General features: G+C 43.3%; 2 protein-coding genes across 9 annotated transcripts in view; one reads left to right on the plus strand and one right to left on the minus strand.

Moving 5' to 3' along the window:
* Positions 1-8,236, plus strand: part of CNOT10 (CCR4-NOT transcription complex subunit 10) — a 34,648-nt gene extending 26,412 nt beyond the window's left edge. For all 5 annotated transcript variants that reach the window (XM_065666169.1, XM_065666171.1, XM_065666172.1 and 2 more), the window contains 6 exons: positions 2,056-2,169; positions 3,984-4,114; positions 4,372-4,407; positions 4,492-4,619; positions 6,440-6,515; positions 7,948-8,236. In XM_065666169.1, coding sequence (XP_065522241.1) covers positions 2,056-2,169; positions 3,984-4,114; positions 4,372-4,407; positions 4,492-4,619; positions 6,440-6,515; positions 7,948-8,102 — 640 coding nt within the window. In that variant the 3' untranslated portion in view covers positions 8,103-8,236. The remainder of the gene's footprint in view (positions 1-2,055; positions 2,170-3,983; positions 4,115-4,371; positions 4,408-4,491; positions 4,620-6,439; positions 6,516-7,947) is intronic.
* Positions 8,237-10,795: 2,559 nt separating this feature from the next.
* TRIM71 (tripartite motif containing 71) overlaps positions 10,796-25,541 on the minus strand; it is a 63,506-nt gene continuing 48,760 nt past the window's right edge. For 3 of the 4 annotated variants that reach the window (XM_065666177.1, XM_065666178.1, XM_065666179.1), the window contains exons 4-5: positions 22,448-22,582; positions 16,953-18,807 (exon numbers count right to left, since the gene is read on the minus strand). In XM_065666177.1, the coding sequence (XP_065522249.1) occupies positions 17,356-18,807; positions 22,448-22,582 (1,587 nt within the window). In that variant the 3' untranslated portion in view covers positions 16,953-17,355. Of the gene's footprint in view, positions 11,083-16,952; positions 18,808-22,447; positions 22,583-25,541 lie in introns of those variants that run through there. The other variant, XM_065666180.1, reaches the window with a different exon arrangement.

Consider the following 25,541-nt stretch of genomic DNA (forward strand, 5'->3'; position numbering starts at 1 on the left):
GAGAAATAAGCCAAGTCAGACGGGGAATTTGGGTTCTGTAAGCTTTCAGTCTGTGTGGGCTGACAAATCCTGTTGCCTAGACCTACACAAGAGGCTGTTTGACATAATCTGGCAGTTTAAAAAAACATTTTTCTTTTTCCTAGTGCAAAGGCAGTCTTATTTTGAGCATGCGGATGCTCAGTGATGCTGGAAGTCTGCCATGCTCAAAGGTGACCTGTGGAGTTTTGTCAGAATTCTGACCAGGGTGAAAAACTAGTTTGTCTTTTCCCTTGTGCAATTCTTCTGCTCCGGTTAGCTGTCAGGTCTCCTGAGCATTTGGTTTAGCTGTGCCAACAAGATCCAAGTGTGCAAGAACAGTACGGCAGGGAAGAAAACAATGTTTTCCTCTTCTTTAGATGGCTGTAGCTGAAGAATCTTTCCAGCTCTTACAAGCCTTAAACAGTGACGGGTCTTTAAAGCAGAGGAGAAGGTTTTTGTTTTGCTGGACTAACTGTTGTGTGATTGGAGTGTGTCTTGTGTTTGAGTTCACACTTTCAGAAGTACAAAAAGGCTTTAAAAATGTTGTGGGAAATAGAAGATACCTATTGGTATAAAGGCCAGTAGAAACCAACTCTGCAAGCCTTGACTTGTGATAAAGCTGGTGACGCTTTGCATCTCTGCTGGTTTAAAAGCTGTGCTTCCTTGGGGCAGAGATGAAAAGAGACTGTTTAGGAACAGACTTATTACAGAAATTTAAAAAGAAAAAAAATTTCCCCGTTCCTTTCCCCTCCCCAGTCACAATCTTTCAGAAATATTTTAGGTTTGAGATTTGAGCTGGGGAAGCTTTCCTCTCCCTCTCTCAAGCTTTTGTATGTGTTCAGATTTGATGTGACATCTGGGCACAGTGCAGAGGAAGTGGGGGGTAGGGAGAAATACTGGAGAAGCTTCTTATCCTGCTTGTGTGTAATTAAGGAGCATGCCTCCTGGGAAAGGGGAATAAAGGCACCCCAGGTCCTGCCACGAATTATATAACATACTGCTAGACCGAAAATGGGCTTGACAGTTGCCAGAAGGTTGGCACGGTAATAGCCCACCTACCAGCGGGAGAGTCGAAGGCTTTCCTCCCATCGCTCCCAACGTGAGACCCCACTAAGAGGATCTGCTCTTCCTCCCTGGAGTAGGACAGTCTGCTCACAGCAAGGTGTCTCAGGCAGAGGCTTGTGCCTTTAGGACAAGGCAGCCTGCATTGAATAATGTCTTACCAAGTGGAAAATAACCCCAAGTGCTGTGTTTGGGGAGGGAGAGGGCAGTTTTTACAAAGTGTGAAGTGTGGCCTAATAATGGCATCCTGGCATAGAGTTATTGTTTGAAGATGGAAAATGCAAGTAGTTCAGATTTTATTACAGAAACTGCCAGAGATCTGGGGGCTTTGGAAAGATAAGAAAAGTCTGTGATGGCAACAAAATGCCTCAGATCCATCGGAGTCTTGGCAGCAGGTTACAACTCTCAAAACTGGAAATGCCAAATTCTCCAGTGTTTGTCGTCTGCCTGTGTTCAAACATTGTAGAATACAAGAGTGAAATGTGCTATAACTTAATTGATACTGTTATGTGTCTAGAGATTGTACCTTGCTGAAATGTACGAATCTACAACCCTTTGCTGCAGCAGGAGGGGAGGGTGGGCAAGTACAAATCTGAGTCCAAACAAATAAAAAGAGGGTGAGAAAGGGAAACCATTGCTGAGAAAAATTATAAAAATATGTGGTGAGGTCCATCTTTCTTTAATCTGTTACTTGTGGTCCAGACTGCAAAATCTTACTGAGCAGACCATGGTGATCCTTGGTTTATAGAACACAACATATGTATCTCCTAATTCAGAGAATGCAATTGAGGCCATAGATAATGGAATACTAGCTCCTTCATAGATTGATGCAAAGGCATTATTGCAAGTTTATGATTTATTTTTTCACCATTCAAGACATTTAACAGCTGCATTTGGAATTGCAGAATTCTCCATTTAACATATTGGCTTCCCCCCCCTTTTTTTTTTCTTTTTGTTTTTTCTTTTTCCTTCCAGGTGCTCAATACTTGCGTGTAGTGCTTACGTGGCTCTGGCTTTGGGTGATAACCTTATGGCATTGAATCACGCAGATAAACTTCTTCAGCAACCAAAGCTGTCAGGGTCTCTTAAGTAAGTCTGATGTGGTCGTTTCTTCTTTCTTAGCCCTGCTTTTTGCTGGAGAGTTCAGAGTTGAAGCTTCCAATGTCTGTAGCTGCTTGCCAATTCTGTATCTGATGCAAAGAATTGCTTGGCCTGCTCCTGTTCTTGTTGAAGCCCTGACTAAATGTTCATTGACACGCAGGAACGTGAGTCCCCTACTTTGTGTATGAATTCCATGTAATTCAGAATCTATCACTGCTTTTGTTGCTATCTGTTAATCTCTAGCAGTGGCAGACCATCTGGTCTCTGTCATTCACTGTGGGGCTGCACATGCTGGTGCTGGTGCAGCACAAGGGGCAGAAATGAGCAGCTGGGGGTAGACAACATCAGCCCAAACCAGAGTGCTGCTGAAAAGCTCACTTATGAAACTATAGCCTCAGCTGGTAGGGTTTGCTCAGTTAGTAGGGTACCAGATCTTGGGTGTGTAAGACTTTCACTTCACTGCTACTGTTGTGCTTATAGGTTCCATTCTTCACTTTCTCAGTTCTCATTTGACACTGTATTTTTGGGAGGATATTCAAAGCTTATTCTGTTTCTACCCACCAGTTCTCATATATCTCTTTAAGCAGCTTTAGCTCCATCCTTCTGACCTTGTATGTACATTTAATTCCTGTATCATACACAGAATAAAATATATTAGAGGTTTTTATTGTAGTACTATTTTTCAAAACTGGTAACGTATTTACAGAGAGCAAGCTAACTTGTGCTTATATTTATATGCTGGCAGCATACTCTAAAATGGTCCGCACCAATAAAAGTCTTTGGCTCCTATGCTCCAGACTATTGCTGGAGCTCATCTTTTTGCACAGTCATTGTACGAGCAAGATTTTAGAGGAGTTCGCAAGGTACACGTACTTTCATGATGACAGTGTTACCACTATGATTACATACAAGAAATGCTAGCTGACAGTTGCTTTGGAAAAACAGAGACATGTCTCTTGGTCCCAGGAAACAAAGCTTTTGCATACTGGGAATATTGAACTGTTCCTGTTTTCTTAAATAATTTGCATGTAGGATGTTATGTTTTCTATATCAGATCCAAGTTGCAGAATTTATTTGGGATGACTGACTGATATTCTACCTGACTATTTTGTAATTCATTACAACCAGCTGTGCAGTCTGTTTGAAGTATACTATTTACAGCTGCATAGAACAAGCATGAACATTTTTTGCTCAACTTTTGTTTCAGATTAAATATTTGCAAAGTATGCTCTTGATTGACAGGATTCCTTCTGTTCCAAAATTGAAAAGGAAAGCTGCTGAGTAGCTGAGCTGAACTGCAAGTGTCAAACATTAGACTTGCTTAAATAATTTACAAAACCTGCAGTTGGAAAGGTGTTTGTGCCCTGTGGACAGGCCTGTATAGTTGCTGTTCTTAGAAATGTAGCTATATCAGAGAATTTATTTGATTTTTATTGAATGGAAGGTCACTTAACACCTTAAAGTATACAAGTATCCATATCCTGGGGTGTTTTTGTAAGGATTCATTTTTTAATTTTCTGAGATAAAACCATACCAAGGCACTGTCTTGCTGGACTGGCAATTCCTGTTCAAGAATGGTCATAACTCAGGTGCGGATGTTTTTAACAACATTAGCACCTAAAAGCAGTAACTGGCAGAACTGGGTATTGTGACAATACTTTCTAAGCAGGCTAACTTCCACTCAGGCATTTCAAGTAATAGTTTTCATGTGCTCACATTAAAATCTGCATTCAGTTTGTCCTACATAACAAACTGTGGGGGTTGTTAAGCTGACATTTGTACCTAACCCTTTGCTGTTGCAGGTTTCTTGGCCATTTGTATGCAGCAGAAGCTCTCATCTCTTTAGACAGAATATCTGATGCCATCACTCATTTGAACCCGGAGAATGTCACTGATGTTTCCCTTGGGATTTCTTCAAATGAGCAGGATCAAGGTTAATGAACCCACACTTCATTAAACTAGTTATGCTTTCCGTTGCTTTCCTGCTGTAACTTTGTATATACAAATACAATGATGATTGAGACATCTTGTCTTAAGTGACATAAATTTTTGAGCAAACTGATACAATTTCCCTCTTTAATGCCAGACTGTGAAGAAAGAAGTACATTTGTATCTTTGTATTCTTTTTGTAATAAGCTTTAAAAAAGCTCACAGAACATGATGGGGTTTGTGTTTCTTTTTTCTTTGCAGGGTCAGACAAAGGAGAGAATGAGGCAATGGAATCTTGTAAGTACCAGCCACTGCATAGAGTACAGGAAGTTACTTGGCCAGTTTGGGATAAAAATGTAGTTTCTTTTTCTTTACTTGCAGCTGGCAAGCAGACCCCACAGTGTTACCCCAGTTCAATCACATCTGCACGAACAATGATGTTATTTAACCTTGGAAGTGCTTACTGCTTGAGGAGTGAATATGACAAAGCTCGAAAGTGTCTTCATCAGGTATGAAAAACAAATCTCAAGACAGCTTCAGGAACAAATGTGCTTCCTTCAAAGTGCCATTTAGATCACAGCAAATCCTGGTGATTCCATAGCCCAGGTTTATTTGCAGACTTTGCTGAGATGGTGGTTCTCTTCCGTCTTTATGAACTGATCTCTACTGGTAACGTAAAATGAAGGATTCCAAATTTCTTTCTTGTGTAAATAGTTCAATACCACTATGGGAAGCACTTTTTCTTCTAAAAAAAACAGTGAAATATGACTAGGAAGCCATTTCACTTTTTCCAAGTTTGTTTGTTTGTGTGTCTTGTTCTTTCTTTTTAATGGCTTAATAGTAATTGTTATATTTCAGAGGAGGAAGTTCTTGAGGGCCTTGAGTTTACTTCTCTCTTATCAGTTATAACTCACCATCTAAAGTATTAACTTTAGGACTGTGAGAACATACTGCAGTGCTGCTGGAGATATGTTCCTTGCCTGCTTCTTGTCCCAAGAGTTCTCGAGCACTGCTTTTGAAGCTCTGTCTTCACTTAAGCCTGGCTCATTTGGTCTTTCTTATGGCTGGGACCACCTCTTTCAATGATGATGTTTGTCTCTTTTTGTAGCCATTCCTGTCTGTCAAGAAAGACTACTCAAAAGATTTTTTGAGATGCAAACTGAAACAAGAATCTTCCAAATTACTTCACAGTAGTTGTGTAGTGGACAGATTCAAATTCATTGAGGTTCTCAGCTGTTTAAGGGAGTTGTCTTCATCTTTTTTCTCCCAAGACTTCTTAGGATTGGCCAAGTGTCTGTGTTGGCCTCTGCAGCAGATGTGTAAAGCCCAAAGGAGTGTAAGGCCATCTGTGGATGTAGAGTATAGCAGGTGTCTGCATCTACAAAAAATTAAGGAATTTGACTTTGTAGCCGAAAATATTTATATATGGAAAGCTAATGAGCACTCCCTGTTAACTCTGTATTCTGAATTTTGGAGAAGTGGAGGTTACCTTCTTCACCTGTCATCTCACCAGGAAACCACAATAGATTGGCCTAGGAATTTGTCCTGGGTTCAGCAGTAGCAGTCATTTTTTTCTCCTTAGCAGCTGGTGCAGGGCTGTGTTTTTGACTTTCGGCCTGGGAACAGCGCTGATAACACCGATGTTTTTAGTTACTGCTCAAATGTTTAGTCTGAGCAAGGACTTTCTGAGCCTCATGCTCTGGCAGGGAGGAGGGGAAGCTGGGAGGAAGCAGAGAAAGGACACCTGACCCGAACTAGCCAAAGAGGTATTCCATACCACAGCACGTCATGCCCAGGATGTAAACTGGGGGGAGTTACCCGGAAGGGCTAGATCACTGCTTGGTCGGGTTGGGTTTGGCGAGCTGTTGTATTCTTTTCCCTTGTTATTTCCCTTATCATTATTATTATTGGTGGCAGCAGTAGTGGTTTGTGTTATACCTTAGTTACTGGACTGTTCTTATCTCAACCCATGGCAGTGCCATTCTTTCGATTCTCCTCCCCATCCCTCCAGGAACGGGGGGAGGGAGGGGTGAGCGAGGACTGCGTGGCTAATTTATGACTGAGCTCAAACCACGACAGAACTACAGATTCATATTAACATAAACATATAGCAGATGGTCCTGCTAGCTAGCGTGAAACAGATAATCTTTCCTTCTCTCCTTCCATGCATAAACCTGACGGAGTGTATTAGTTTGAAAAAGTCTTTAGTTTAGGAATTGTTACTTGTTTTTGTTAGCTCAGATGATGGTAACAATCTTGTCAAGGCACTTTCTTTGGGCTGGATGTTTCTCAAGCACTTTTTCTCCCCATCCTTTTCTTTTTCAATAAGGCTGCTTCACTGATCCACCCCAAAGAGATCCCTCCGGAGGCTATTCTGCTGGCTGTGTATCTTGAATTACAGAACGGTAAGTAAGTCTGGGAATGTTCTACCAACCTGGATGTAGGATACAAGGGAAGGTGGGCAGTAATAGTCATTCCTAGTCTCTGTAGAGCTGTGCCAGTATTTTGAATGACACCCTTTAGGTCCTGTCTTCATTTTACACTGCTATGGATCCATGTATCCACACCCTCAATTCCATAGTTTATTGCCATCCTGTTCTTGACTTCCTAAACATTTATCTTCAGAGCTGAAAACTTCTAAGCTTTGTGCAGGAATCAGCCATCTTGGATAGGCTCAGTAAAACCTGTGGTGAGGTTTATGGTATAAAGAGGGTTTGAAAGGCTTTTCATTAAAAGACAACTGCAAACCAGGTTTCCCAGAGAAGCCATGTCAAAGCCTATGTAGGAAGTACTGCAGTGAAGCTTGTAATATTCATAACTCTCTCTTCTGAAACCCTTCCTTCTTTCTGAAGGTTCATTGAGTTTGCATGGAAGAAAAACCCAAACTAACTATATAATGGGGAACTGGAAAGATTGCACTTCAATTCTGCAGCATGAGCAGACTAGTGCAGCTGTGCTACTGACATGGGCATGGTTGTGGACCTGTGGCCCTTAGTGCTTAATGTCCTCATACTATGAAATGTTCAGTGTGCTTGTTTCCCTTCAGTTGTCTCGCATTGCAGGCAGGCAGTGTACTTGAGCATTTGTATTCAGAATCGAGACTTCTACAAAGCTTTTCTTACAGAGATATTTCTAAGTTGGAATTTTGGAAACCTTAATTTCTGCAACAAAGTCATACAGAGCAGAAGAGAGCAGAAAGTGGGATTTTCATCTCTCCTTTGAAAGTATATAATCAAAAGGAGCTACAGGCATTCTTTTTTTGTTCTATAAATGGTAACAGAACAGTGTATCTCTTCTGAAACAAAAACTTTAGTGAAAGAAAGTACTTGATAAGAGGAAGAAACATTCTTTCTTTTCAGAATGTAGCAGGTTTTCCCTTACAGTTTTATAGGTTTAACATTTAACAAAAAGTAAGTTTTCCATTTACGTTGGTGTTTATTTGATGGGCCATGCATCCAATTGAAAATCAGATTATTTTAAAAGCATGTTTTATAAATCCTCTTGACATTTGCATTATTGTCTGTAACATCACGTTGTGGGGGCATTTTGTGAGATCTAGAGTCTTGCTGTGTGGATGGGAGAGGTGCCCTTCAGGAATTTCCAAGGTGCTCTGGCATCTTCCAGCTCTGAGTAGGCAGAACCAAGCAATACTATCTATCTTTTCAGATCTAGTTTTGTCTAATGCTTTTCATGTCCATGGCAGCATTTCACTCACTAGGAAGCCTACCACTGTATGTGGCCTAGGCCCAGGGCTCTGTTCTGAAAACAGTGATTTATGGGTCATACGAAGGCACTTGGCTTTGTTGGGGTTTTCTTTAATCAGCAGTTGTCTTGTAGGTAACACACAGCTGGCACTGCAGATCATCAAGAGAAACCAGCTGCTCCCTTCTGTGAAGACACTCTCGGACATGCGGAAGAAGCCTGGTTTTCAGCTGGTGCACTCCATCCAGCCTATTCAGATGCCAGCCTTTACCACTGTTCAAAGGAAATGAGGTTTCAACCTACAGCTGCCCTGCCCACCAGGGCTTGGGATTTTGTATAGTTTTTTAACCTATGACACCTGCATATCCCAATTGCTGGAGTGTGTTCATTTATGTAAATTTTTAATAAAACATGGAAACAAAAAGGCAGGCCTGGAAGTGTTTCCTTAAAGGAAGAGAGATTGGTATCTGTTTTGAATGTGGGCGTCAGTTTACTTACCAATACAAAGCAGCTCTGTAATTCAGCTCTCTTCAAAGAGACTGGAAGTGAGTGACAGGAAGGAGAGTACCATTTACCTGAAGTTGTGTTGTTTTGGCTGCTGTGTTTTGACACACATGAGCTATGGGTTTGTATTCATAGAATCATAGAATAGTTAGGGTTGGAAAGGACCTTAAGATCATCTAGTTCCAACCCCCCTGCCATGGGCAGGGACACCTCACACTAAACCATCCCACCCAAGGCTTTGTCCAACCTGGCCTTGAACACTGCCAGGGATGGAGCATTCACAGCTTCCTTGGGCAACCAATTCCAGTGTCTCACCACCCTAACAGGAAAGAATTTCCTCCTTATATCCAATCTAAACCTCCCCTGTTTAAGTTTTAACCTGTTACCCCTTGTCCTGTCACTACAGTCCCTGATGAAGAGTCCCTCCCCAGCATCCCATTCCTCAAAGAGGCTCTTAGTTAACAGAGCTATGCCCCACTTCCCTGCAGCAGCTGGGAGTATGGTCCTTGCTGTGGCTGAATCATAGATCATAGCATCATAGCGTGCAGGAGAACACACTGGTGTAAGCATAGGGCCAGGTTCCCTTCTATTGTCTTCTAAAATGCTGCATTAGCGAGTGGGGCCAGTGAGCTGGTTGGTAAGTGGCCCCTTCTGCTGCATACAGGCTGCAGCCGATGGGCTGCTCCCAAAGAGCCCAGGGGCTCTGCCTGCTTCTGCCTCTTCAGCTCAGTGATGGGAAGAGCCAAAATGCAGGTTCCCAAGAAGGGAAAGATGCAAGAGATGACTGGTCAGCAGGGGCAAAACTCAGTGTGGCTGCTTAGCCTTTGCCAGCAGAACAAGGACATAGGGGTGAAGGACAACAGGCACAGCAGGCAGTGGGTGCTCTGAAGTGCCCAGTGCTGGGAAACACTGTTGCTTCAGTGACATGGGGCTCTCAGTTTTGTGTTGGGTTTTATTTTTTAATTCTCCTGGGGTTTCCTTTGCGCTAAAGGAAGGTGTAATGGTGCAGGCACAGGATTTGGGTTTAGGTCTGTTTTGTTTGGGTTCTTTTTTCTTTTTCAATGCAGTTTTTACTTGAGAATAATACCTCTTTCAAAAGTGTTTTCTTCTTTTGCTTGAACCAAGAGGCTCCAACACAGCAGCATAACCAAGGCCCTGCTGGTTGCTTATTGTGAGCACAGGCAAAGAGAGAAGTGATCCTGCCTTGGGACTTAATCCAGCTAACCTGAGCCCAGCATGGAGGGTAGCATCTCTCCTCACTTCCTCTCCCCAGATAGTTTGTACTATTTCAGCTACTCTTTGACTTTGCCCAGATAACCTCCAGGGTAGAGCTGGGATAATACATTATCTCCCAGTGCTGCTGGCAGTGTACTTTGCCTCCAGCCATCACCAGGAAAGGCACTTTTCCAAGCAGTCATTTAGGCTGCAGGGCCCTAAATCTGCTTGCTCCCAGTAACTTGAGCATTAGGTAGCTCAGCTTCGTTCAGGTAAGGAAGCCTGTGGGACAGTCCTGGGTTTGCCCCCAGGAGCTTGACTAAACAAGCCACAAATGACAGAAGTGTATTAAACAGTGTACGAGTAGGCGTCCCTTCAGCAAGAAACTTGAGGCCTGCTACTATCTCCTCTTCTGTTTGTTTCTTTGCTTTTGAAGGCTTTCAGAGTAGCTTTTTCAATAGCTTTTCTCTCACTGCAAGAGGTGGCACTGACTCTGGCCTCATGTAGAGGCAGTTTAGAAATAGTAAGAATTTAAAAGAAATATGGAAAAAAGTACATAGAGATCACCTTTCTGAGGGGAAGAATAGAGCCAATAAATCCCTCAAGCCAGAGCAGACTGACTGATAAAACACAAAAAGGTTAAAGATGCTCCCTGTGTGATCAGGCCCTGAATAGAGATGATTCCTCTCTGCCCTTCCCCCTGTCCTGGAATGTAGGGCATTCACATGCAGAAGTTACTTGCTGAGTCCCAGCAGTGCTCAGCTCCCCTCAGGGCTCCAGGAAGGATGGGTGCAGGTGTTGTTCCCCAGATAGCCCACAGCTTATGGCAATTGTATTTGCATGGGAATACAGCATTCAGCCCAGCTCCCTCATGACAATGCCTGCTGCACTGACCATAGCATCATGGCAGTTTCATTTCTTTCTCATCCTCGGCTGCAGCACTGTTACTTGTAGAGAGGAGTGAGTGGTGGTGCTGACATTCAGCTGTCAGGGTGCATAGCATTAACAGAAGTGTGTGTGTGGGGGGAAATGTCAGAACACATCCAGGAAGGAAGCAGGTAAGGGCCTGTCTCCTTTCACAGCCCACTTTTGCCTTTCCCCTCAGTTGCTACCCATGGTGAAAATTCAGTCAGTAACCTTAATTCTCTCAAGCCATCTTCCAATCCTGCTCACCATTTCTTCTCAAACCTTTTCACCTTTTCCATGTAGCAAGGGGGGGAAAGAAAAAGAAAAAAGCAGCTTTTTAGCTCTGCAGGATGGCACATAAGCCTAGAAAAACTGCATGGACTACAGGTAGTGAGTTCAGTATCAAATCCATTTCCCCCAGTTATGGCAGTGAGGCTGGGTTTTTAATAGACCAGACAATCAGAGCCTGCCCAACACATCAAAACACTGTGTGTTGATTTTTCTATTTCGTACATCACCATTTCTCCTCCTCTCTCCTCTCAAAGCAGGTACCTCTGGTAAGTTTCCAGTAGCCCTCATCCAGAGGAAGGCAGTTTCAAGCTGAGGCAAGTGTTTTCTTTAGTGCATCCCGACAGAAGGGTTAGCCTGGGCAATACAGAAACACACACACACAGATTTGCCATGAAAAAAACTCCTCACATTTATTTGATTAAACAAAAATAAAATAAACTGCATAGGAACATTTTAAAGTCCAGAGAGACACTGACTTTGTTTTAAGGCTGCCAGTAGCTGATACATCATCTCCTTGCTACATCCTTCAGCCTTCCCTATGGACCACAAAGATACATTCAGAAGCCTCCATTAACACAAGGGTTCTAACATTTTTGCTTACTCTATGTAAAAGTTTGCACATAACCTGTCATGCTCAACATCTGAAAATCATGTCACTTTTTTATCCAAGTAGTGAAGTCACTGATATCCTTTTTGGAGCATGGAAGTTCTTGTTATATCTTAATTGATAATGAGACTGGCAGTGACAACTCTGAGCAGCTTATTAAAAGCAGAACAGTATCTGTGCTGCTGAGAGAGATATTTATTATCATTAGGAGAGCAACAGCATCAATCACTACAGTAGGAAAGAAACAACTGCAACAGAAGAGGGGACTACAAAACCAAATCGACTCAAGATGCCAAACATCTATGGACTGACCAAGTCCTTTTGGGTCCTGATGCAAACCTGCACTGAGGCAACACTGCTCAGACAGTGGTAATGAAGCTTTGTAAGATGAGGCCATACATCCACAATTACATGAGGGGAGGAACATGCAATAACATTGGTTGCTTGTAGATGACCCCAGTTTTGTTGGGGGCTGCCAATCTGAAATTGACTGAAATTGCACCCTCACTACTCCAACGAGTTGTGCACGAACCAGGCAGCACATGACAGGTGATGCACAGTACAAACAAGAGTCACAGTAAGAAACCCCCACCAACTGAGGTGACTACGCACACCTTACAAACTAGTTAAAAACTTCTTAGTCATTTTAACAAAGGAACTAAAAACAAAACCCAGAAACAGACATCTCTCCCTCTGAAGGAAAAACTACTACACTGGCTGAAGAGTACTCTACAAACCTATAAAAGGACTTATTTTTCTTTTTAAACTAGTCTGGTCGTTCAAAAGGAGAAGTTACTTAACTATATCACTACACAGACACTTAACATTCAGTCAGTAAGGCTCTATGAAAAGAGCTTAAAAAAATTATCTACCTGAGTTTGTAAGTTGATACAATCATTAATAGAAGGTCTAAGACCATGCAGGTACACAAAGCATTTTTAGAACCATTATTGGTTAAAAAATGATGGAAAAAGATGCCAGTCTGGCTCGTTCACCCGTAAGATCACTTAGAGACATCAATGTACATTTTCCACCAGAACATTTACCAGACCCAACACAGCCTATCATTACTAGGGGTCTCCTGTACCCACTGCTGTCACCCCCAAGTATGAGCAGGGGAGGAACAAAAAAGGTTTTGTCAACACAGTAATCTGAAAATGTGCTTCTGCAACTTCACAGGTAAAACAAGGGGCACGTTGCATGTCACTATTCCAGTTGCGTAAAACCCCAACATACTGGTTTTAAACTGCCTTCCTGAGAATGAACCTCAACCGCCCTTCAGGAACAGGAACCTGGTTGCTTTGTCACAGTGGAAAAAATCCCATTGAGTCAGGAAAGCGGCTAATACAATCACCAGGTCAAAATAAAATAAAGATAATCAGGATCTTATTCCCCTCAAGCATTTGGTATCGCATTTGTGTTTACAGCACTCGTAATGTTCGTCTTTCCGAACAGGACACAGTTGTAGCCATGCATCAAAGTTTTTCTCTTGTAGAGAGAAGACCTAAAGGCCTTATGGACATTAGAACACTGCAAGTGACCATGAAGTGTGTGTCACATCAGCCAGTAGTGTCATAATACTGAAAAAGTTTACATTTCCATACTTTGTAGTGAAAACAGAACAAACTCAAAGTGTTTTGGTATCTCAGTCCAGTTCACCTGGGTTTATTTGCAGATCATCTCTAGCAAGGGCAGCTTAATGTTTCCATGGGCAGGCAGCAAAAACAAAAGCAAACAAAAGTAGTCACCACATTGTACACACTTAGTATCTCTGTTTAACCTGAAATGCTTGTCCAACAGGCAGGATGAATCCTTCCCCCAGGCAGATTCTCCATAATGTCTCAAATCTGTCTGACGCTAAATTGAGGTAGATGATTTACTTCTGCAAAGTGAGGTAGAACTTCAAGAAGATAGTGGCATCTCTAGTTGTGCATTTTGTACCAAACTGGGGTTCAAACTCCCAAGGACTCAAAGACCAAAGGTACAATATTTGTCTAACGCAAGTACCAGTGTTCATTTTTTATACAGCTCCAAACTGTTTGTCTAAATATCTCTACTTTTAAATACCCCATTACCTTTTGGCACCATTTGGCTTACACTCCTTCAAAAAAAAAAAAAAAAAGAAAAAGAAAAAAAAAACCCACACCACTTTGGCACAATTTACTTCTTTTAAACCAGAACTGAACAAAGGAATCTTATGATCACAGTTATGGCAAGATAAGCCAAGAAGCCTGCTCTCTTCAGAAATTAATATTGGTTTAACTGTAACGTAACAAACTGGACCCATTCGCCTGCAATTCCAAGGGAATGCCACATCCACATGCCTTGTATTTCCTCCCAAGTTGATTACATCTGGCCCCAATATGCTAACTAATGACAGTTTTCAGGTGTTGCCTTCCTTCACTTTCTTTACCAGTTTAAGGCTTATGGGCTGCCGTAAATCAGTTGTATTTAATAGATACTAAACAAAAAGGAGTGAATTATCTGAAGGACCTGCATTACCAAGTACTGAGTCTGCTTCAGTTGCAGTTGCTGCAACTGCTTCAGTTGCTACTGAAGTTCCTTCTCAGATAGTTCTAAGGAAAGGACAAGACTGCTTCACAGGCTGAACCCAAAGCAGCCCTCCTGACTGAGGAAGTTTACTGAGAGCCACTGGTTTAACCTGGCACAGTGAAATTCCTTTGGGAGTTCCAGTAGGCAGCTCTGTCACCCACATCTTTGTTCCCCAGTGTCAGAGCTGAGGGAAAGAGGCACATGCTCACCTCTCCCTTTTCCAGGTCATTTCCACTATTTAATGTTACTCTGAATGCTTGTCCAGTTTGAAATCCAGCTTCAAAGCCTTGCTTTTTCTCCCTGCATGCACGTATGTATGTTACGATACTGGGCTATTAACCTGAGAACACGCATGGAAAAACCAGAGCAGGGTTTGAATGCCATGTAAGTATTACTTTTTAAAAGCCCCTATGAGGCATCTTATGTTGGCATTGTATATCACCGCTACTTATTTTCATTGCATATAGAACACTCCATTTTATAAGCTACACTACCACTTTTCAATGAGACCAAGTGTGCTTCGCACTACCTATGACAAAGATAAGGAATTCTTTTGGGAAAGCTAAATAGTCTTGTTTTTAAAACGAAACAACTCCCCAACACGTGAGGTCAAACACTTGAGGTTTGGTCTGTAAGCAAATCGCACTGGATTAAACAGAGAGCAGCTTAGAGTTAGTCATTCTGCTTCCTGACAGAGCTGGACTGGGGGTTTGTGCAATGGCTCCATACAAAATAGCAAAGGGCAGCTTCAGTGTCTGTCACCTTCTATGCGGTGCAGCCTGCAGAGGGGCAAGAAGGTTTCTGCAGTTCAACATAATCCTGAATGCACACTTCTTTAGTGCCCGGAAAACACCTCCCTTCTAGCCCCAGAGAAGGGGGAACCCAACAAGCATTAAAGCACAAGAACATGTCTAGGGCACTGTAACATGGTCAGCCACACTGGCAAAGGTATCAAAAGACCTGGCATTTCTATTAAGACATGATAGGATAAATGCAAGGACACACCAAACTAAACTTTAAAGCTTTTTAAACCAGTTTTCTTTGGTATCTAGATCTTTCAGGCTATTAGGTTTTCACAGCCCAAGCTGAATATCATTCTTGGACTGAATAATACAAGACAAGCACGGGTATCTGTCACAACTGAAGGCCACCCCCAAGAAGTGAGGCATGTATACAAGCAGAACTTGACAAAACTGAAGGTAAACTAGCTTTCTCTCATACCCATATTTTGGAATGGCCACAGCAATTTAATGACAGACATCCATATAAAGATTATCCTTTAAAGACTATTTTTAAACCATGCTATCCTAAGATTAAGCCTAACTGAAACACACTGCTTTGAAGAGCTCGCTTCCTTGAGGCTTTGGCTGAAAGACAGCACAGTTATTTTATCTCATTGAAGTCAGGTGTTCTTTCCTCACCCCTCTTTCAAAAGGGGTTTTGCCATCTCATGAATCTGCCCGTTTCTTTCTGGTCCTTTAGTTTCAGCCTCCTCTACAGTGGCAGCCATCGGTCTGCACACATCATGGGGATTTCTACAAAGGCTAGAAAGTTAACACTCCTCGGAGGGGAAAAGCAGCAAGAAGGAAAGTGCACCTTGTGATTTCTCACAAACTTGTAAAGAGCCGTTCAATCTCAGGTCACTGTTGTGCATGGTGGCTGGCAGAGATGAACTCTTTCCTTGAAGGACGGTTAAGGCTCTTTGGACTTTTTGGTAACAACCACACTGACATTTCAGAGATGCTCTCTTCCAAGCAGTAAGGTAAATCCCGTGGCATTTCCAAGCCTAAGAGTACTGATACACAAATTTTTCCACTGCAGAGAGATAGAAAAGCCCTCTGTTCCCTACTTTAACCATTCCTGATTGCCACCAAAGGCCTTATGCAGAGCATAAAGCAACAGCTAAACTGGAAAGTGAGACGTCGAATAGACAAAAATACTTCCAGGGACTCAGAAAGTCACATTTTGCTAGAGATCTCTATTCTCCCCAGACGTTTCTGCTTCTCCAAAAAGCTATTTTGATATCCCTGAAAAAGCCAACTTCCCCCTCCCTCCAAGCTTTTAAGGATCATATATGTTTATTTTACACAGAATTCTTTGGTACTACCCTGGAAAAAAGCAGTGAGGTTTCATCTTGACGCAGTTTGCCTTATGCTGGTACTGGTAACTTTTCACTTGGATCTGTAGCAAGAGTTACATGGAGCTACAACCCCACCCGACCCTAAAAACTACAGCAGACCTTCCTGAATTTTTCAGTCCAGCTCTTTGGGGAAGCCAGATGAAAACAAGAAAATAAAAAAATATATCTATCTTGTCACTGACAGTTACTGCAATCCTCTTTTAAACACACACACAAAAACTTGCTGGCTTCTCCACACCCTGAATCTCCAAAGCTATGCTTATTTCTTACTTTTGGAAAAAGGTACCACTTCTGTTCTAGCAAATCCAAACGTTTTTCTCTTAAAGTCTTTCTATAGGGAGGGGCAAAAAAAAAAAGAAGAAAGAAAAGCTAGTCATTTTAGAAGAAATTAAATCAAAAGGGTTTGATTTTCCCCGCTTCAATGCTCCTTGTATCCTCTTCTGTTACTCAGATTAGGTGCAATGACAAAATAAACAGCAACTTTTAAACTCGCTTAAGCTTTCAGGTAAAAAGGGTAAAAAAAGGAAATACTCACTGATGGGGTACATTAAAGGAAGCCTTGCTTTCCTCCTAAGCTTTACAACAACCGCACCAAACCACTAAAATGAACAATTTGGTTTTAAACTTAAAGAATTTTTGTGCATTTTCATCAGCTTCAATTTGTGCTGTTGGATTACTGTGTTTCAGAAAAAAATACACAGAAATGCCAAAACCCAATAATAACACAAACTTGCTCTTCCCAGCGACTGAATCCCACTCACTGTCACAAAATGTTCCAAGTCATCTGGGAGCAAGATGCTGTGCTCACCGCTAAACACACTGAGGTATAAAAAGGAGAACAGGATAAAGTTCTCTGCTGCAGCAGCAATCAAACAAAAGTCCCCCCTCCCAAATCCCCACCCCCAGAACTGCAGTATGGTCAAGAACACAAATTCTCTACAAACACCTATTACCATTTTCTCCATTAAAAAAGTTACATAGAGCCTTTTTTGGCTTCGTCTACAGAACTCACCACACAAACCACCTAATGTGCACAGCAACACTTGTTTGTGCATGAAACCCCATTGGGGGTTGAAAAAAAGAGGTAAAACGTTCTGAACTGTGAGTGTGTGGGGATGGGGACGAGGGCAAGAAACCAGGGAAGGAAGGGAGGACAATGAGGTAGATAGAATTTAAACTTTACAGGCTCACTCCCTGCACAAAAGATAAGTACATTCATCTGTAAAAAAAATTAAAGATGAGGTAGGTCTGAATTAACGTTGTATTTCTTTTCATTTTCTCTTAGAAGAATTTCCCTGAGACAGTTTCTTCCTAATTCAAACACCGATTAGAAGATGAGAATTCGATTGTTTCCAAAATCAACCACAACAATCATGCCATCAGGGGTGACAGCTATACCTGAAGGACGGTCCATCTGACCGAAGCCACTTCCCTGAGTGCCAAACTTGCATAAGAAGCTGCCATTTGACTCAAATATCTGCACCCGGTGGTTCCTGGAGTCAGCCACGATGATGCGCCCCTCTTGATCCACCGCCACTCCCTGTGGGCGCAGAAACTGGCCATTGCCAGTACCCTCCGAGCCCAGGAAGCGTGCCGACTGGCAATCTGGATGGATGACCAGAAGGCGATGGTTGTTGAAGTCCGTCACTACCAAGTGGCCCTCATGATTGAAAGTCACACCTCTGGGGGAATCAAAGTGCTTCCAGAGTGCCCCTTCAAAGCCATACTTGTTCAGAAACACACCATCTGGCCCGAACAGCTGAACACGATGGTTCCTTGTATCAGAGACCAGGATCTTGCCCTCTGCGTTGACAGCCACATCCCATGGGTAATTGAATTGCCCATTCTTTGTTCCTTTTTCCCCAAACTTCAGAATGAACTGCCCCTCGAACGTGAAGATCTGGATGCGATGATTGTCCTTGTCAGCTACAATGATGCGGCGCGAGATGTCACAGGCCACACCAGCAGGGCGATCGAACTGGCCTGGCCGGGAGCCCAGTGTGCCAAACTTGTGGTGGAAGGTCCCGCATGGTTTGAACACTTGGACACGGTTATTACTGCGGTCAGCAACAATGATGTAGCCTTCTTTGTCTACGCTAACCCCCCAGGGGCGGCAGAGCTTGCCGTCACTGTCTCCCTCGCTGCCAAAGGAGAGCCCTGGCAGCCCAATGCCGATGTAGCTGCGCCCGGATTTCACCACGACTTTGAAAGGGCTGTTCTCAATGTGTTGGTTGCACATCATCACGGACACCAGGTGCTCCCCCTCCAGCTGTGGACGGTAGCTGACCAGGTAGGTTCCATTCTGCTGGTCACTGACATCTGCCCCAAAGAGGTTTCCATCTGGGCCCATCACCACCACAGAGATCATGTCACCTCCCGAGAGGCGAGGCTCACCATCGTGGTCGTAGCCTATCACTGTGAAAGAGGCCACTTTGCCCTGCAGCGCACGCTTGAGGCCTTCCCCAGTGGCTTTGGTCAGAGGAGCAAAAGCCCCGCTGCTGACAAATCCCATTGATTTAATGGCCATATACAATGCCTGGTCAGGGGGAGTGAACATGATCCTGTCATCTTCCTGTGGCTGGAGAAGGCCTCTCACATTCTTCAGTTCCTGTACCTGAGCCAGCATGCGGTCACGAGCCAGGAGAATATCCATGGTACGACCTTCCTCCAGGACCTGCTGAACAGCACTAATGGTGTTGTCCAACTTATTCAGGTTCTGACGTAACTTCTCGACTTGCAAGTAGAGCGACTTAGCCTTGACTTGACGAATCTTTTCCACCTTACAGGGGACAAGGAGGGAGAGAAAATGCACATTTACACCAGGAAAGACAACCCATAATGCAAACATTCCATAACATCACCGTCCTACATAAAAACTGGTTGCGCAGTTGTTTCAGTGTTGTGGCACACAACTGCAGGACAGGCCTCTAAAGGCCATGCTGCAGACAAGCAGAAATAAGGGAAGGTATTACTTATCCCAATTCAGGATTAATCTCTCCCACCCTCCAGCCCACATCATGCATTCTTACTCTGCAGATCTGCTGGAGTGCCATTTGAAAGGAAATCACCTGCTTACTAATGGTGTTTTGCTTCCCCAAATGCTATTCTAATCGCAAGGTACTTGACAGATCATCCAAAGGTGTATCTTGCTTAGATTCCAGGGAGGACAGGCAGGCTCTCAAGGAAGAGCAGAGGCTGAGACTTCTCTAACCAGAACTGAGGCCAATTTCAGAAGGTAGGCTGCTATCACATAAAGCTAAGGATAGGAGTCAGCATCAGCTAATGCACAGGGGCTCTTGCCATTCCCCTACCTGTCAGGGCTGTGTTCATGTGACTGGACAATACCAGACATGTCTCCAGGGATTTGTAGGGTCCAATCCGTTTAACATTTTACTGCAAACTGTGGCAGTTATGCTGAGCTAGTGCTTTATAACAGGACACTTTATAATGTCATTTCAAATAACAGAAGGCCACTGCCAGTCCCTGCTTGGGGGTCTGAAGCTGAACCGAAAATGGTTTACTTATACACAAGCCTGTATAAAATAGTTACATCTTTCCTTGTGAAAAACCACTTTAGACCATCTGGCAAAGACACCTGCTGTGTAAAACTAACCAAATATGCAATTGCTTTATTGTTACAAAAATACTTTTCCGTATGTCTGAACACCTGCTTGGCTGCAGAACAATACCAGAAACGTGTTTTAATGAGGGACAGCTCACTGTTTGATGACTGCTTGGTTATACACTGACTAGATAACAGATGTACAAACATGCTATTTCACTTAGAGATGAGGCATGCATCAGACTGCAAAATGAAAAGGAAGTCAAATGCTTCCTCCAGCACATTTCCAAATGAGATTACTTAATCTTAAATCACAACTTAATCTAGCCTCATCTTTGGTACCCAAAAATTATTCACTAACATGCTTCACATGAAGGCTTAATATACTCAGCTGTTTTTGCTAGAACGATTTATCACCGCAACTAAGTTTTCCTTCTTAATGTTTTATATAAACTGAAGAGAACTTGCTCTCAGTGCAGACTCCACTAAAGTGGATTTATGGAGCCTCTCAAGATACAAATTGCACAGGAGCAGTTCTTACTTCTTTTTTACTACAAATACCTCAAGAGATAGCCTTCCCCAATAAGCTTGGCAGCTAACAGTGGAAAGTGAACTCATGTCCCTCAATCTAAGTACCTCAGAAAAAGAAGCATTAGAAGTACAGCAACTATATAAAGTACAGTTTCTATCTTGCCACTGGCACCTACAACAAAGCACTCCTGGCTGGAGAGGGACACTGCTTTGAGAGTAGCTTTTTAGGTGTGGGAACAATGGAAGTCTTGCAGAATTTCTATCAGTCTTTCTAAAAAGGAAAGAGCATATAGAGCTTTACCCCTTTGTTATGAGAAGTGGATCATGTAAGAAAACCCATATACTAGTTCTACAGCAACGTATTAAAGAGGTTTTAAAGACACTCTTTAAAGAATGTGTTTAAAGGTGATGCAGGGGCTGTAAGAATGAAGACCTTGGGCCCACTGTAGGAGAGGATCTGGTTCGGGACTATCTTCAAAATCTGAATGCATACAAGTCCGTGGGACCTGATGGAATGCATCCGCGGGTCCTGAAGGAGCTGGCGAATGAAGTTGCTAAGCCACTGGCCATCATATTTGAAAAATCATGGCAGTCAGGTGAAGTTCCCGACGACTGGAAAAAGTGAAATATAACCCCCATTTTCAAGAAGGGGAAAATGGAAGACCTGGGGAATTACAGAGCAGTCAGTCTCACCTCTGTGCCTGGTAAAATCTTGGAGCACATTCTCCTGGAAGGCATGCTAAGGCACATGAAAAACAACAAGGTGCTTGGTGACAGCCAGCACGGCTTCACTAAGGGGAAATCTTGCCTGACCAATTTGGTGGCCTTCCTTATGGGGCTACAGAATTGATGGATAAGGGTAAAGCAGTTGACGTCATCTACCTGGACTTGTGCAAAGCGTTTGACACTGTCCCACACAACATCCTTCTCTCTAAATTGGAGAGATATCAATTTGATGGATGGACCACTCGGTGGATAAAGAACTGGCTGGATGGCCGCACACAAAGAGTTGCGGTCAATGGCACAATGTCCGGCTGGAGACCAGTAACGAGTGGTGTCCCTCAGGGACCGGTGGTGAGACCGGTCTTGTTTAACATCTTTGTCGCTGACATGGACAGTGGGATTGAGTGCGCCCTCAGCAAGTTTGCCGATGACACCAAGCTGTGTGGTCTGGTTGATACGCTGGAGGGAAGGGATGCCATCCAGAGGTACCTCGACACGCTTGTGAGGTGGGCTGATGCCAACCTTATGAAGTTCAACCATGACAAGTGCAAGGTCCTACACCTGGGTCGGAGCAATCCCAGGCACAGCTACAGACTGGGCAAAGAAGAGATTCAGAGCAGCCCTGAGGAGAAGGACTTGGGGGTGCTGGTCAATGAGAAAATGAACATGAGCCGGCTTCAGTGTGCGCTTGCAGCCCAGAAAGCCAAGAGTATCCTGGGCTGCATCAAAAGGAGCGTGACCAACAGGTCGAAGGAGGTGATCCTGCCCCTCTACTCTGCTCTTGTGAGACCTCACCTGGAGTATTGTGTGCAGTTCTGGTGTCCTCAACATAAAAAGGACATGGAACTGCTGGAACAAGTTCAGAGGAGGGCCACGAGGATGATCAGGGGACTGGAGCACCTCCCGTATGAAGACAGGCTGAGGAAGCCTGGAGAAGAGAAGGCTGCATGGAGACCTCATAGCAGCCTTCCAGTATCTGAAGGAGGCCTATAAGGATGATGGGGAGGGACTCTTCATCAGGGACTGTAGTGATAGCACAAAGGGGTAATGGGTTAAAACTTAAACAGGGGAAGTTTAGATTGGATATAAGGAGGAAGTTCTTTATTGTGAGGGTGGTGAGGCATAGGAATCGGTTGCCCAGGGAGGTTGTGAGTGCTCCATCCCTGGCAGTGTTCAAGGCCAGGTTGGATGAAGCCTTGCGTGGGATGTTTTAGTGAGAGATGTCCCTGTCCATGGCAGGGGGGTTGGAACTAGATGATCTTGAGGTCCTTTCCAACCTTAACTATTCTATGATTCTATTATTCTATCTTCTCTCTCGGGTCAGCACCAAGATGAGGCAGAGGGAGTGCCGACTCCGCTTGCAGGACCGAGCATACAGCAGTCCTTACACAGCCAGTTTCTCAGATTAGAAATATCTACAGCACAAAACCAACCAGGGCCAGAATACAGCATCCCACCTACACAAAATGAGCTCAGAGTAAACCACAGTGTTTCAATTCACTGCTCCTTTGGAGGAATCTAGCCATGCGCTAGTTAAAAAACATGCTTTCAGGTTTGAGAAGGTACATGTCAGCAGTTCACATAACACATACAAGGTGCCTACCTTCCAGAGCAGTTCACACTCCCGCTCTTCCAAGGCCTTCTTATGTCTAGTAGTCACAACTTTGACTTCAGACTGTACCACCTTCGCTTTCATCTCAACCTGCTCTGCCACAGCCTGGGCCTGTTCAATACTCAGCTGGGAGGGGAAAAAAAAAAAACACGAAACAGTTAGGGCTCAAGAAACCAATTAGAAATGCTTCAGAAGACAGACTGCTGTTTATGTTTCACTTTCCTTCAGGTGAAGGCATGAAGTGACAACTCTTGTTTTTTTACCAGGCCTTTACCTATTTCATACATCAGAGCCTGAAAACGACAATTAATACAGCTATACATACAGCCGTATGAAGATGGGCTGAGGAAGTTGGGGCTGTTCAGCCTGGAGAAGAGAAGGCTGCGTGGAGACTTCATAGCAGCCTTCCAGTATCTGAAGGAGGCCTATAAGGATGCTGGGGAGGGACTCTTCATTAGGGACTGTAGTGATAGCACAAAGGGGTAACGGGTTAAAACTTAAACAGGGGAAGTTTAGATTGGATATAAGGAGGAAGTTCTTTATTGTGAGGGTGGTGAGGCACTGGAATGGGTTGCCCAAGGAAGTTGTGAACGCTCCATCCCTGGCAGCTTTCAAGGCCAGGTTGGACAGAGCCTTTGGTGACATGGTTTAGTGTGAGGTGTCCCTGCCCATGGCAGAGGGGCTGGAACTTTATCTTAAGGTCCTTTCCAATCTTAACTATTCTATGATTCTATTACATGGAGTTTACACCTTCATTGTACCATGCACCAACACCACAGGACTAAACTCCCTGTGCAATTTCAGCAAGCAGCTAGTATGAACTCAAACAGGAGACTTACACAGAAATTTATACTCCCATTTTCCCATATAGAGAACCCAGTTTGTTTTGTCCCTCAAAATGATTCAGACCATTGCTGTGTGATGGTTCTGCTTCTACTAAGAAATGACACTGTAGAAAAGTGACAGTGTTCTCTGTGCATCTGAGCTGCACAGAAATACCCCTAGAAGAATGTGAAGTGAATCAGCCTCAAAAGAAAAAAAAAAACCCCAAAGATTAGATGGCTATCATTAAACAGCACTCAGTTTTTCACACTGTTGTGGCTTAAGCCCACTCAGAGCCACACAGCTGTTAGGTCACTCCTCGCCCCCAGAGGGATAGGGAGGAGAATGGAAAGAATGTAACTCCCACAGGTTGAGATAAGAACATAACTAAGGTATAACACAAACTACTACTGCTGCCACCAATAATAATAATAAGGGAAATAACAAGGGAAGAGAACACAACCACTCACCACCTGCTGATCGATACCCAGCCCGACTGAGCAGTGATCTAGCCCTTCTGGGTAACTGCCCCCAGTTTATATAGTGGGCATGACGTGCTGTGGTATGGAATACCCCTTTGGTCAGTTTGGGTCAGGTGTCCTGTCTCTGCTTCCTCCCGGCTTCCTCTCCCCTCCCTGGCAGAGCATGGGACTCACAAAGTCCTTGGTCAGAGTAAACATTACTGAGCAGCAACTGAAAACAGTGTTATCAGCACTGTTCCCAGGCTGAAAGTCAAAAAACACAGCACTGCACCAGCTACTAAGGAGGAGAAAAATGACTGCTACTGCTGAACCCAGGACACATACCTTGGACAGAGACCAAATTCCTCCCAATATAGCTCAGTAATAGTAGTATTTTAAAAATACTCCGTAGTAGTATTCTGCATCTGGAATAGATGCATCTGGAATGCATCTGGAAGGAACAAGTCTCATTTCTCCCCTCATATGAAAAATTGCTTCCTTGAAAAAAATCCTTTCCAAACTGTTCCCAGTCTCACAAAACATTACAGAAAGAGCCATGGAAATAAGCTTGGGTATTAGTTTTTAAATACAGCATTTTATATAGACTTTATACCACCTTTCCCTCACATTCATACAAGGAACCACTTCACAACACGAGCTGTTTCAGACTAGCCAGACCAGAGAATGCTCTTGCAGAAAGCATCTCCTATCTTTAGAAATGCAGGCTTCATAAAGCTGGCAAAAGTAATTTAAAGGCTGTAAAACATCCTCAGTTTAATTCTGTGTATGAGTATATAAAGGTGATGCGACAATCTCTGAGCTACTCAATGTGATCCAGCTTCATCTAGAAAGTCATATGGGATTTTTGTTATCATTCATGGTGTTTTCAAAGTCTGATCTGACAAGTTCAACAGTATCTAGATTATGCCAACAAAGAGAACGCTAAAACTTAAACCCCAAAGTGCCCTGTTACTTGGACATTTTCATTCCAGGTAGTTATTTTAAACTAATCTGAGTTAAATGTATTCTTCCAGGTCATGTAGGAATAAAGAACTAAAAGGAAAAAGAAGACTACCTGGGTCAGGTGAGTAGCATCTGGAGACAAGATAAAGACAACCCTGAGAAAAATAAAAGAAGGCAAAGCTTCTGATCTTAAATCCAAATAATTATCTTGCAAACTGGCAGAGGAAAATAGGACTGCTACTTGAGAGCCCCTCTGCAGCACAGGGCTAAGTAAAAGGAGCATGCCTTTTAGCTGTTCCCCCTTTGTACAACTTACAGGTCACTACATTTTTAACAGGGAATGTCTTCAAACTCATGGACAGCCTAAATACCTCACATCCCACTGGAGGAAGGCCTGACCTGCCTTCACACAAAGCTTCTGGCAGGCAAATTTGACTCAATGCTTCAAGTTGACAGAAAGTGAAAAATCTCATTAAAACAATTAGCAAAGCAGACACGAAGTCACAGTTGGCCACAGATTAAGGCTTCATAAAAGCCAGAAAGTCTCAGTCCTAGCTAGAAGAGTCCACATATAGGAATACTGCACCTCTATCATCTTTGCTTTGCCATTCAAATACAGAACCTACTGCAGCAAAAAGGTATGTATTTCTTCCAGTACAGACCTGGATTCTTGTTAACTACAGCAAAACACCTTCCTCCTCTCGCAAAGAGAAATAGCTAGAAGTGAAGGGAACCATGCTATCCACTCATATTCCAATCCTAGCAAGCATGTCTGTAAAAGCAGGAAGGTCTTTATTTGCTTATTTGAGCTTTTTATACAGCACTGAGCATTAGATAGC

The sequence above is a fragment of the Lathamus discolor genome, chromosome 2 (genome assembly GCF_037157495.1).
Source record: "Lathamus discolor isolate bLatDis1 chromosome 2, bLatDis1.hap1, whole genome shotgun sequence".
NCBI classification, from domain to species: Eukaryota; Metazoa; Chordata; class Aves; order Psittaciformes; family Psittacidae; genus Lathamus; species Lathamus discolor.